At 44.6% G+C, this 13,924-nt stretch overlaps 1 protein-coding gene across 1 annotated transcript in view; it reads left to right on the top strand.

Annotated features, from left to right (window-relative positions):
* The window catches only part of ALDH1A3 (aldehyde dehydrogenase 1 family member A3), a 29,629-nt gene that overhangs the window by 13,393 nt on the left and 2,312 nt on the right, over window positions 1–13,924 (top strand). Inside the window, exons 3-11 of the mRNA XM_082198581.1 lie at window positions 625–765; window positions 2,190–2,319; window positions 3,254–3,315; window positions 5,890–6,018; window positions 6,294–6,407; window positions 9,265–9,367; window positions 10,510–10,694; window positions 12,026–12,190; window positions 13,579–13,736. Coding sequence (XP_082054707.1) covers window positions 625–765; window positions 2,190–2,319; window positions 3,254–3,315; window positions 5,890–6,018; window positions 6,294–6,407; window positions 9,265–9,367; window positions 10,510–10,694; window positions 12,026–12,190; window positions 13,579–13,736 — 1,187 coding nt within the window. The remainder of the gene's footprint in view (window positions 1–624; window positions 766–2,189; window positions 2,320–3,253; window positions 3,316–5,889; window positions 6,019–6,293; window positions 6,408–9,264; window positions 9,368–10,509; window positions 10,695–12,025; window positions 12,191–13,578; window positions 13,737–13,924) is intronic.

Raw genomic sequence — 13,924 nt, 5'->3', positions numbered from 1 at the left:
TAGAGGGGGAGAACAAGAAAAAAAATATTACCCTCTCCGCTCAGCGCCCTTTCAGCAAAGCGGCAGGAGAAACGGAGCCCCGCTTGGCTGAAGGGGCCCCGCCTGGCTGAAGGGGCACTGCGCAGCTCTCCCTCTCTGCTGAAGCCAGGAGAGTCTCTCTCTCCCAGCTTCAGCAAAAGGAACCCAAAGCCTCTGGAGTGCAGTGGGAACTCGCGCTGCGCTCCGAAGGCTTCAGGCGGCTATCCCTGAAGCCTGGAGAGCGAGAGGGGTTGGTGCGCACCGACTCCTCTCGCTCTCCAGGCTTCAGCGAAAGCAACGCGAAGCCTCCGGAGCACGGAGGGAGCGCTCCCTCTGTGCTTCGGAGGCTTCGCGTTGCTATCGCTGAAGCCAAGGAGCCTGCATTCGCTCCATAGGACACACACACATGTCCCCTTAATTTTTGGAGGGGAAAAGGTGCGTCCTATAGAGCGAAAAATACGATAAACTCACATCAGCTTCAGACACTACAGCTGTGCTGGCTGTGGTTAATGGGAATTGTTGTCAAAAACATATGGAGGGCGTTGGGCTATGGAAGCATCTAAAAGTGTGTTCTTTTTATTTTGTGTTTGGTCTTTTGTGTGGTAGCCTGATGTTGATAAAGCAGTAGAGGCAGCAAAAGCAGCCTTCCAAAGAGGATCTTTGTGGAGACAAATGGATGCTGTGAGCCGAGGAAGGCTCCTCAACAAGCTGGCCGACCTCATTGAGCGAGACAGAGTGGTGTTGGCGGTAAGTGATGTCTGAAGTATGTCTGGTCTGGAGATTAAGAGCCTACTTATGCTGCAGTGCATAAGCCATTGGTTCTACAATACCAAGGGTGGCCAACATGTGCCCCCTACATATAGTTGGACCTCAACCTTCCTCATTCCCAGCCAATAATCAGAGGTGATGGGAGATGCCTTCCAGAAACTTCTGAAAGTTTGTGGGTTGGCTACCGAGTTCTTGGCTCTGTTTCAAAGGTTAGGCAACTTATGAGATTACAACTTTTCAGGTAACTTCCTTCCCTCATTTAGACCAGTTAGTAAAATCTAGGTTTCAGGAGAGAGTGGAATTAGTGAGGGGGAGTGGTGGAAACCTTTGTCCTTTTCAGCCTGTAGAAACCAACTTATTAATGTATACACAAACTCAGAGCTGTAGAATATTGCTTTTCCATCATTGGAGACACATATACCTGAACCGGGACGGGGAACTTCTTGTTGTTCGACTTTAACTCCCATCCACCCTGACCATTGGCCATGAGGACTGTGGCTGGTGGGAGTTGGGAGTTGGGAGTTGGAGTTGTCTGGAGGGCCACAGGTTCCCCATCCCTGAACTAAATGATGCTTTATTGAGAACCTCTAAAATATCACTTACCTGAAAGCAGCATCAGTGTGTGGCCTTTTTATGGGCTGAGGCAAAAGAGTAAATGATCCCCTCTCCACTCTCCCCAAGTGAAGGTTTATAGTAACCCAGACTACCTATGTTATTATGATACAAGACAGAAAATACTACAAATGTCTCTCTCTGGGAAAGAAAAAATACAATAATAATAAATTCAATAACTACCGATTACTGCACATTCATGGCACCCAAAGTGAACTCTGTCTAATGTTAGGGCCTACCCTTCAACTTTGGTCACCTACTGCTTCCACTGAAGGGGGGGGGAATCTTCATGAGGATTAGACAATAGCAGTATGCAGAGAAATGGAAGAAATTCAGTTCAGTTCACATTGAAAGGGGAACTGCTTAATTCACACTTTCCAAAAAAATATGTGAAATGAAACGCAGCCATCTTTCAAAATTTGCAGTTCTCTGAATTTTGCGATGGAGTTCTCCAGCCAAGTAATGTGTACGAAAAGGCAAATATTAAAGTGTGCACGAAAATGCACATCTTACTGAAAATAGTATACAAAAATGCATTATATTGGGGAAATTGCTTTGCATTTTAGGGGAAATTGCTTACAAATGACCGTGTGTATATTTTAGGTGAAATTTGCACTAAAATACTGGTGAATTTCCAGAGGACTTGAAAAAAAATATGCAAAGTGATGTGGAAATGTAGATTGAATTTATGATTGGAAGAATTATAAACCAAAATGGACAGGTTCAGCCATCCCCAGCAATATACCCCCATAGCAAATAGGGTGGGGGATTGACACTTTGTTTCATTCCAGACCTTGGAAACAATGGACACAGGGAAACCATTTCTGCAAGCATTTTTCATTGACCTTGAAGGCTGCATAAAAACACTTAGATACTATGCTGGCTGGGCCGATAAAATTCAGGGGAAGACTATACCTGTGGGTAAGTTGGAGCTTGTGTCGTATACATGTAACATCATAGGTCTGGCAAACAGAAGTAACCTGTAGTGAGGTTAGCCATGGCTAGCATATGGCTTTGGTTCGCAGGAACAGTTCTCAGATTCCTTCCTCTTTGCCCTGGTTCACAGGAAACCATAATTTACCTATAAACCAGGATTAGAAATCCACTTCAGACAGGCTGCCTGAAGCCTGCTACTGACTGCCAAACCGTGGTTTGGCCATGTTGCTGGGCCTTCAGCTACAATCTTCCTTTCATATGCTTAGGAGAGAGGTATAAACGAGGGGCTGGTTCACATATAACATCAAGCTACTGTTTAAGAAGCCATAGTTTGTTCATGCAGACATAGTGCTTATAGACTATAAAAAGAACCCATGCCTTGTTTATCAAAAATTGGTTTTTCAACTACTCTTGCCTCCTGATTTTGTATTCTGGTCTGGGATGGAGTGGGCGAACAAACCATGGTTAAGGAAGGGTGCTTGGTTTACACGTAACACCAAGCCATAGTTAAAACAAACCAAGGTTCATAAGCAATAATTCATCTTGGTGATTGTTGGCAGTAAACAAACCATAGTGAAGCCTCTGGACCAGATTTACATATAACGGTAAGCCATGGTTCTATAAACCATAGCTTAGTAACTCATGGTTTAGCATGACGTATGAACCAGGCTTAGTAATCCAGCCTTCTTTATTTTGGTGGGGAAACAGCTGTAGGGTCCCAATCTGGTTGGGAGTACTGTACTGGTTTTATGGGTGCTGTGGGTAGTAAACAGCAATTCCAAGGACAAAAAAGCCAAGGGGGTGTGCTTTTTAGCATTAAAAAATGCTTTCCCCAGCTGCATTGGATCTTTGATCCCATGGGATCATTCACATCACAACCATCATAGGGAGATGACTTGCATTCTCAAAACTTTTACAGATGAAAACTTTGTCTGCTTCACCCGACATGAGCCTGTGGGGGTTTGTGGTGCCATTACACCGGTGAGTAGAATGTCGTCTTCTGCATTTCTGGGGAAGTATTCTGTACTGCCGACATCTTGATTTTTGCCTGTTGAAGTGAATAATGTTAATGTTTCCTTCAATTTCTGAGATTTCAAGACAATCTAGCCAACACACTTCCAAGTGGCTTTGAAGGATGGATAAATAAATAATATCCTTGTCTCCGCTCACAATGTCAAATGTGGCTGCTTGAGAAGTAAATTGGTTTCCTTTAAACTTTGAAACAAGTTGCGTTTTTCATTCTGGATCATAACCTCCCCCCCACCCCAGGGTTATGATACAAATGCCTTGCTTTTCCCAGTCTTGACAGAGAGAGATCAAAATATTGGTGGTAGCCTGCTAGTTAACTGCCAGTGTATGGCCTGTTAACTGAGCCCTGAGCCCTAGTAAGGTCCTATCTGTATTTCCTTTGTTCACAATTTTGGGTGTGTCCACTTCTACTTCCCTTCCATTGGAATATAGGAATCTGCTTTATATAGAGTCAAACCATGGACCCGACTAGCTCAATTTTGTCTATAGTGACCTTCAAGGGCAGCCTTCCTCAACCTCGGTCCTCCAGATGTTTTTGGTCTACAACTCCCATGATCCTTAGCTAGCAGGACCAGTGGTCAGGGATGATGGGAATTGTAGTGGAGGGCTGAGGTCGAGGAAGCCTGCTCTAGGGTTTCAGAAGGCCTATGTGGAGATGCTGGGAGGACTTTTTGCATGTAGAGTAGATGCTCTCCTACACTACATACACTACACTACATATACTACAATACACTACAGCCCTTACTTAGTAGCGGGAGAAGCTGCTGTGTTCTGAGCTGCAGGAGATATAAAGAGTCTAGTGCTAGGAGCTGCTTTTTCTGCATTAGGGAAAACTCCCAGCTAATTGCACCGCAGCTGAGACTTTGGAGTGGCTGGGGCGCTACCCTGTCCCTTGCTTAGCATAATGGTTAATCCAGCGTATCATGGCCAATTCTGTTGATTACGCTGCTGGGGAAGATCACCACCAGCAATTAACTCTACTTAAATCTACAACAGGTATTTTCGTTGGCAGAAGATGCTTGTAACTAGGCTGAGAATGTTTACACAGCTGTTGGAATAAAATACCACTCTGGTATATTTCCTTACCACTGCTGGGAGGTGGCCAGTATAGTGTTAGACTAGACTAGGGTTGACATCTGATGTCTCCAGGAAAACAAATGCATAATTTCGCTGGGTAGACTGGAGACTCTACTGAGGTTGAACTTATTTTTTGCCTCCCTTTGGCCAGATGAAAGGATTAGAAGGAGCTACTAGCGATTGTGGAGAGATTTGAGTCAGTTCATATTTGCAGCTGAATCAATTGAATTCGCACTTTCTGGAACAATATGCGAGCCTGAAACACAGCTATCCTTCACAGTTTGCACTTATCTGAATTCTGCATAAATGATGGTTATTGGTGGAAATAATTTGCAAAAATGCACAATAATTAGGGACAGCTACTTGCAAAGCTATGTACGATAGTCAAAACTGCATATGAAATGCATTAGAAGCACTCAAATGCTGATTGATTTTCATGGTGTGTGTTTTTAAATATAAATAAATTGCAAATTGCTGCAAAATGTGGAGAACTGAAGATTGGAAAAACGAGAAATGGGGAGAACCGAAAATGACAGATCCTTCCACCCATAGGAGCTACTAGTACTCCAACTAGAAGAATGGACTCAAACCAAGCAGACCAAGGTTATTTCCTAGCCCTACCTAAGAACCAAGGCTATAAACCTGTGGTCCTCCCAGTGTTGCTGGACTACAACTCCTATCACCAATGGCCATGCTGAGTAGGGCTGATGAGAGGTGTCCAACACTGAGATGATCACAGGTTTCCCAGCCCTTCTTAAAAAGAGGTGTTAGGGATTGTGTCTGAATTGTTTATGCATGCAAATCATGTGTTCAGCTAAGGGAATCAAGACCTCTGTGGATTTATTTATTTTTAACATCACATTTCCATGTGGTCCTTTCACATAGTTGATCTATCTTTCCACCTATAGTTCCCTTCCTGTGTAGAATCCCTCTGGTCTTACAGAGCTGGGAAGATCTGCCTCACTTGCCCTCGATTAGGATTTTAAGAGCAGCTGCTCTGTGGTCTTATTTTCTTTAATGGACGTATTGGTACTTGGCTATGATCTGCAAGCGTTGCTGGTATATTTCTGTTTGTCTGTGTATATGCGGAGACAAGTAGCACTACAGTGACACCTGGGGACAGGATAAAGTATTACAACGTCAACAGAAGAGGCAACTACACGTTCTGTCTAGAGAAGAATCACAGTTTTAATATAAAAAGGGGGGCCCATAAGTACTTGACAAAGTATATAACAATATGTACATGTGGTAAAAACTCAGCTTCAGTGTGCAGTGCGCAGTGTGCAGAAATTGCCAATGCTACTTAGGAGTGTGGGGTTTTTTTTGGAGGAAGAGGCTGTAATGATACAATTGTGAAGCCGCCTTCTGAATTTCTAGAACAAGAGTCAAAGTATAGAAATGGTAGCAATGACATCCTCATAAGGTGAATGTCATGATCTTCTGTTTCAGTGGAACTTCCCCTTGCTCATGTTGATTTGGAAGATGGCACCTGCTCTGTGTTGTGGAAACACCTTAGTTGTTAAACCTGCTGAGCAAACCCCGCTTACTTCACTATACATTGGCTCTTTAGTCAAGGAGGTGAGTAATGTAGAAGCCAGCCAGGTGAGCTTTACACACTCAACGGGGGGGGGGGGGACTTTTGAGACCCTGCCCTGTAATTCCAAAGTAATGGAGGTTTGATGACTGGCAAGGAGTGGGTGTGCTCTTCGTACACCCCAGTGGCACCCACTCACCCTAACAAAGGGCACAAATACTTCTTTGCATGCCGCCCCACTCCCTTGCAATGAATGGAAGCCATGCCCTAATTTTTCTTATTCTGACTCTGGAATAAAACATCTCCCCCCCCCCCCCAGGCAGGATTTCCTCCAGGTGTGGTTAACATTGTGCCGGGATATGGTCCCACAGCTGGAGCTGCTATTTCTACGCATCCTAACATTGACAAAGTAGCTTTTACTGGGTCAACAGAGGTAGGTGATTTTAAATATTTGTGTTTGCTTCTCTTCTTGCCACTCTACAACCCCCAGTTAGTGAACTCTGGGAAGCATAGAAATTAAACCTACATAGGATGCTCTCACCAGTATGTTTTGGAAGTATTTTCTGAAGCCAGGTACACACTATAACTTTAAAGTACGTTCAAAGCATGTTATTTCCCTCAAATAATTCTGGGCACTGTAGTTTTACCCTTCAGAGTTAGTTTTCAGTAACCCTTAACAAGCTACAGTGCCTAGAATTCTTTGAGAGAAAGGATATGCTTTAAAAGTATAGTGTGAGAGCAGCTATAATTTTTGTTGGGTGGTGTGGCTTGCGAATAGGCTTGCCGATCGAAAGGTCGGCGGTTCGAATCCCTGCGGTGGGGTGCGCTCCCGTCGTTCGGTCCCAGCGCCTGCCAACCTAGCAGTTCGAAAGCACCCCCGGGTGCAAGTAGATAAATAGGGACCGCTTACAAGCGGGAAGGTAAACGGCGTTTCCGTGTGCGGCTCTGGTTCGCCAGAGCAGCGATGTCACGCTGGCCACGTGACCCGGAAGTGTCTTCGGACAGCGCTGGCCCCCGGCCTCTTGAGTGAGATGGGCGCACAACCCTAGAGTCTGGCAAGACTGGCCCGTACGGGCAGGGGTACCTTTACCTTTTTACATTGCTGTATATGAATAGTTCTTGATGTAGCAACTTCGTAATCTCAACAAGGCAGTCTCAAGAAAAATGTTGAGTTCTGCATACTCTGTCCTCCATTTGCCAGAGAGTATCTCCTTAAATAGGGACGTGGGTTAAACCACAGAGCCTAGGACTTGCCGATTAGAAGGTTGGCGGTTCTAACCCCGCAAAAAGATAAATAGGTACCACTCCAGCAGGAAGGTAAATGGCGTTTCTATGCACTGCTCTGGTTTGCCAGAAGCGGCTTAGTCATGCTGGCCACATGACCCGGAAGCTGTACGCCTGCTCCCTTGGCCAATAAAGCGTGAACTTGCACATTGAAGTGCTTTCGAACTGCTAGGTTGGCAGGAGCAGGAACAGAGCAACGGGAGCTCACCCCATCACAGGGGTTCGAACCGCCGACCTTCTGATTGGCAAGTCCTAGGCTCTGTGGTTTAACCCACAGCGCCACCCGCATCCCTTCCATTTCTCCATACCTTCCGCAGTTCTCTAGCATGCCCTCACCCCACTGTGTTTTGCTCTTGCGTGGTTTGTTCATTCAGCCCCCAAGTTGACATATATTTGCAAACTGCACCTTGGTTATATTCAGTCTAAACAGAGTAATTTGTGATTTCGTCAGATGCCACTTTAACAGAAACCCTGATCTGCCCCGTGCATTCAATGTTTGTGGTTCAGAGCTTAATACCCTCCCTGGCGCACTGCCAGCGGCATCTGCGGTGGCATTCTCTGCATGCTTGATATGACCTTGTATAATTATGGTAAATTGCTGTCGGCACCGAAGGTCTGTCTCAGATGTCTAAGAGCCGGACAACTGAAGACCTTGGCATGTCACACCACCTACTGGTTGAGTTTGGCATGGCTCTTCCTGGTTCCTGCAGTGGTTTGTGGACTATTCCGTAGGGGAGCATAGGAAGCTGTCTTAGAATCATAGAACTGCAGAGTTGGAAGGGACCCTGAGGATCATCTAGTCTAAGGTTGCCATATTTCAAAAAGTGAAAATCCAGACAAAAATATATGTTTGTTTTTTGTTTGGTGGTTGTTGTTTTTTGCCAAAGTTGTTCAGCCTTTTATTTTTGTTTTGGCCAAAGTTGTTGAGCTATTTATTGCAAAAACAAAAAAACCCACCGCCCTGTTTTTAAGCTATTTTTAAAGGAAATTTGCACACACAAAAATCATCACTTCTGACATGGGCTGCCATTTTAAGCAATTTTCAAAAATTCCACCAGGACACCATTTTTGGTGGACAAATCCCAACTATGTCTGGGAAATTCCGGATGTATGGCAGCCCTGATCTAGCCCAGTTGTCCTAAATGGGGATCGAACCTGCGACCGTAATGTTATCAGCACCATGCTCTAAGCAACTTGTGCTATCTTTTAAATGGAGTCAGATTCGTCGGTCCGTCTAGCTTTAGTACCTTCCACACTGACACGCAGTGGCTTTCCAGGATTTCAGGCAGGGTTCTGTCCCAGCTTTAACTGGAGGTGCTGGAGAATTGAATGTGGGACATTTTGCATGCAAGGCGGATGTTCTACGAAAGCGCAACGTTGTAAAGAGGTGTGCAGAGAAGAACAGATTGGGGCACAGAGCTAGTGTGGAGTGCTGGCAAGGTTTCTCGTTGTGAGATGGACTCACGTTTCTGAACCTTCACCAGACAATGAACGCAGCCAAGAAAAATCTCTGGATCTTGTGCTACTTTTACCCACAACTGAGTAACTTGAGTCCTGTTCCTTTGCAGGTCTGCTTGAAAGATATCTCTACAGGGTTTGCATCCTAGAAAATATTCTTAAGCTTACTTCTTTGGAAGGAAGTCCCATGGAATTTCATGGTGCTTCCTTCCAGTAGCCATGGGTAAGATGGCTTTGAAAGGGTATTTCCAAAGGAGAACATAGTTTCTGTAAATAATAATAATAATAATAATAATAATAATAATAATAATAATAATTGTATACCATAGATCTCAGGAGGTTCACAACAGAAAATCACAATATAAAAAACACAATAGCATACATAATAAAAACAACCCAATATCCCTCCCTTCCACAACATATTTTAAGAGGGCATCAGATGTCAATCAGCCAAAGGCCTGGTTATTTTGAACTCCTGCTGCTCCATTTCCACATGTGAGAAAAGGGTGATTTGCCTGTATTTCATGGCTGCTTTCTTCCCGCTGCAGGTTGGAAAGCTGATCAAAGAAGCGGCTTCGAAAAGTAACCTCAAGAGGGTGACGTTGGAGCTCGGTGGGAAAAATCCCTGTATTGTCTGTGCAGATGCTGACTGTGAGTGTGGCTGCTGCCAATAGTGCTAATATTGAAAGGGTCAAGCAGAAAGTATGTACTGTCTTTGGAGAAGACCTTGGAAGTGGGGGGGGGTAGGGGAGACCAAATAATGAGACATTGTAAGCCAATGGCATAGCATGGGTTACCAGTGCCCAGGGCCATGCAGAGGGGGTGGTAAGAGGGAGGGAAACAGATGGAGTACGCATGCACATTCAACTGCAGGAGATCGCAGCCACAGAGATAAGAGTTATTCTGTTGTCTGGAGAGGTCACTTCTTGGTTTGCATGGAGAAGCCGTTTTCAGTGGAGCCCAGCGATGGAAGCATACAGCTGTGTTGAAGCAGCACTGGGTTTTGAAATGTTGCGCCCCCTAACAATTTTGTGCCCCGGGCGACTGCCACTATGGCCTCTCCATGCTATGCCACTGGTATAAACAGTAGTGTAGTGGCAAATTCAGAAGTGCAGGGTTCCTTCACGATAGTCATAGCCACACCTTTCAAGGGTTATACAACCTCCTAAGATAATTCAATAATCTTATAACTATCTAATAAAAATTAGGGATGCATTGCAACAATCAATGCAGGTCTCTGTGTGTTGCCCTTCAGCTAAATCTACTATTTTCTGTGCACGTACATTGGCGAATGATTTGGACTGTTCTGGTATCTTATTTTGGCATGACTCAAGTAGACTTTTCCTTGAAGTTCCATTGTGTGAAACAGAACTTGCACACCGTTCTCCTGAAACTGAAGCACCTTATGTGTTCCGAAATGCTTTGCTTGGGAGCACACAGAACAACAACTCCCTGGTGTTCTTCCTGTGTGCCTTCTCCAGAGTGACCCTAGGAGCCTATCCTCAGTAGCTTGTTTCCTTTCACTCTGACTGTAATCAGCAAAGGGTGAGAAGACTTCTTCTCAATGGCTCAAAAGCTCAGCACTGTGCTGCTAGGATGGCTCTAGGCCACTGGAGACAGGGACCTTACTGCAGAAACAGTAACAGGTCTTTGACCCACTGCAACCCTGGACCACTGGGTGTCCAACAGAGGTCACCATGTTGGCTGTAGGTGATGCAGAGACCAGGGAAATGGTCTGGCTTGCTTGTAACAGCCTGCTTTTTCTCTCTTTGCATTCTCTTCTGGCTTTCCAGTGGACTTGGCGGTGGACTGTGCCCACCAGGGTGTCTTTTTCAACCAAGGACAGTGCTGCACAGCTGCCTCTCGAGTCTTTGTGGAAGAGCAGGTGTACCCAGAATTTGTCAAGCGCAGCGTGGAGTATGCAAAGAAGCGGCTCGTGGGGGACCCATTTGATGCCAAAACTGAACAAGGACCCCAGGTAAACTATTTTTTTAATTTAAAGAAATGCCCATCTTTTGCTGCTTCCTTTCCTGAGGTGGAACAGCAAATGGCAACTCCAGGTAACAGATAATCCATTTTATTCAATAATTTGGGAAACGGATGATGTCAGAGATAACTCAGTTGGAAAGTGGTCACTTTCAGCTCTGGGAATTATCCTGAAGGTATCTCGGTTAATTAGATGGCACATTATTAGATGTTAGGATATAATCTATGGTGCTAGTAAATCCTCTGGGGGAGATAAAAGTAAAATAACCCTCTTGATCCCCTTGACCGTGCCCATTGCATAACAAAAGGTTATGCTTAATTATAATTTCACAAAGATATTTCCCAGTGTGGTTAGAGCTGGTGTCCATTGCTGCCCTCTGACAGATTTCAGGTTTGTCCTCCAAGTTTAGTCCAGAAATGGCAACTCCCCAATTGAAGTGGACTGGCCCTGGCTTTTATGGGTTGTATCCAAAGTAGCACTAAGTGAAAGGTAAAGGTAAAGGGACCCCTGACAGTTAAGTCCAGTTGCGAACAACTCTGAGGTTACAGTGCTCATCTCGCTTCACAGGCTGTGGGAGCCGGCGATTGTCAGCTCCAGACAGTTTTCCCGGGTCATGTGCCCAGCATGCGCTTCTGGTGCAATGGAACACTGACACCAGAGCAGTGCACAAAAACACCATTTACATTCCCACCAGAGTGGTACCTATTAATCTACTTGCACTTTGATGTGCTTTCAAACTGCTAGGTTGGCAGGAGCTGGGACTGAGCAACACAAACTCACTCTGTCGCGGGGATTTGAACTGCCGCCTTTTGATCAGCAAGCCCAAGGCTCAGTGGTGGTATACTTGTTCCACAGGTGGGATGTTTTGCACCAGTGGAAGGCTGATGTGCAAGAGCAGGTTTCTGGTGATGTTGTCGTGCCATAGTCTGTGTTGCACAGCACATTTTTGTGAACCCAACTGTTGTGTTGTATTCTTCTGTTGTTGAATATTTAAAGTTGCCCATGGTTTCCAGGAACTGGTATTCGAAAGCATTGGTGCCTCCAACTGTGGAAGGAAAACATAGCCATCATGGCTAGTAGCTGTCAATTTGTCTAATCCTCTTTCGAAGCATACAAAAGTGTGTTGATCTGGGAAAAACTGCACTGAAATACTGATGAGTTTTCATAAGGATTTTGTTAATAATTGCAAATTGGTGCAGAACTGTGAAGTGAATTTAAGATTAGAAAAAAATAGAAACTGAGAGAACAACAAAAACGACAAATGCGTTGATCTCTGCCCACAACAACTGTGCTGCTTTCCTCCCCCACCCCCTTTCTGACAGATTGACCAAAAACAGTTTGACAAAATCTTGGAGCTGATAGAAAGTGGCAAGAAAGAAGGAGCCAAGCTGGAGTGTGGTGGTTTAGCCATGGGAGACCGAGGCCTGTTCATAAAGCCAACCGTATTTTCAGAGGTCACAGACAACATGCGCATTGCTAAGGAGGAGGTACAGACATTTTTATTTTAAGACTGGACTGTCATGTTATAAATTTGGGGTGTTCGTCTAGATGTCACCTTTGGGTTCCCCTCTGAGCCTGTGATTTTATATTTCTAGGGTGGAATTTCTGCACATGTAAAACATTTTTTTCTTTTTTCTTTTTGCTAAAGTGGTCAGCCAGACTCCTTCAGGTCAATTATTCTAGCCAAGAATCTTCAGGTAATATTTTCTGTGGAGCACTTTGACCTAATCTTAGCATAACAAAGCCTGTTAAATACTGCCCTTGTTAAGTTAAACTTGGGCCAAGGTGTTCCATATAAATTATTATAGCAGAAGATTCTGGAAGGGATTCTGGACTGAAGGGAAGTGCAGTTTGCTGAGAATTGTTGGGAGACGGTGTTTATCATGGCAGCTACAATTTCAAGAGTTCCCTTGAAAGACGGGTGGACTGTTGAATTGTTGTGTGAATTGTAGGCCCCGGGATTCTTTGGGAGAAGCCATGACTGATTAAAGTGGCAGGATACTGCTTCACATGCCTAATGCCCTCTCAAGATGGGGGGGGGGGGGCTGTAGAGGACTCCGTCCAATAGAGTTGACTTGCCTGTTAAGTAGCACAGATGCAAAAACTTTCTGACAGTAAGACCTGTTCAACAGTGGAACAGTCTCCCCTGGGAGGTTGTGGACTTTCCTTCCTTGGAGGTTTTTAAGCAGACATTGAGTGGCCATCTGTCATGGATGCTTTAGCTGAGATTCCTGCATTGCAGAGGTTTGGACCAGATGGCTCTCAGGGTCTCTTCCAACTCTATGATTCTATGAAATAGAAGGTTCATTTTCCAGCTTATTTTACTTTATCCTCTTAGGATTTGTATGAGATCTAAAGGATTGACAAATGATTAGAATCAATATGATTGATTAGAATGGGTAAAGTATTAAATGTAACTGTGTATTACTGTAGTACACTGCATTAAGCACATTCGTGTATTAATATTAAGACCGTTACATAAAAATATGAAAAAGGAAATGGTTTTTGGAGGGGAGGAACCAAATTGCGGATGTTTTTAGACTGAGCCAAAGAAGGGGCCTTCCTGTTGTCCCATTTCTCCCACTGCCACATTTGCGACTTCTGCTGTTACTTTGGCTTGTGTCTCGCCTTATTTGTATCACTTCTCATTTTGAGTTCCGTAATATCAAACGAACGAGCCACCGTAAGAAGGAATAGGGATGTGGCGACCTGTCAAAGAGTTACGGCTGTTGTAAAATTGTGGCATTTCACATGCTCCGTATCCCAAAAGGCACTAATGTCAAAGTAATCAGCAACTTTTATTTCAAAGGCAGGTGATCGATTCAACTAAACTCATTCATCAGTTGACGGCCCTGATTCTATAATGTGTTTGCAGATTTTCGGACCGGTGCAGCCCATAATGAAGTTCAAAAACATAGAAGAAGTGATAGAAAGAGCCAACAGCACAGAATATGGGCTTACAGCTGCTGTGTTTACAAAGAATTTGGATAGAGCCCTAACACTGGCATCGGCACTGCAGTCTGGGACAGTCTGGTGAGATTTTTTTTAAACAAAAATTGCTCAATATTCAAGGTGGGCAAATCACTGCGCTGACTTTATGCTACCTTGCCCCTCTTCCTCTCAGTTATAGGCAGTGACCTCTATGTTGCTATGGGCAAAGAGGGTTGTGGGTGACTCATAGCTCAGTTGGTTAGAGCGTGGTGCTGATAACGTCAAGGTTG

Source organism: Podarcis vaucheri (genome assembly GCF_965113315.1).
Source record: "Podarcis vaucheri genome assembly, chromosome: 14".
NCBI lineage: Eukaryota > Metazoa > Chordata > Lepidosauria > Squamata > Lacertidae > Podarcis > Podarcis vaucheri.
This window is presented reverse-complemented; position numbering and strand designations above follow the sequence as displayed.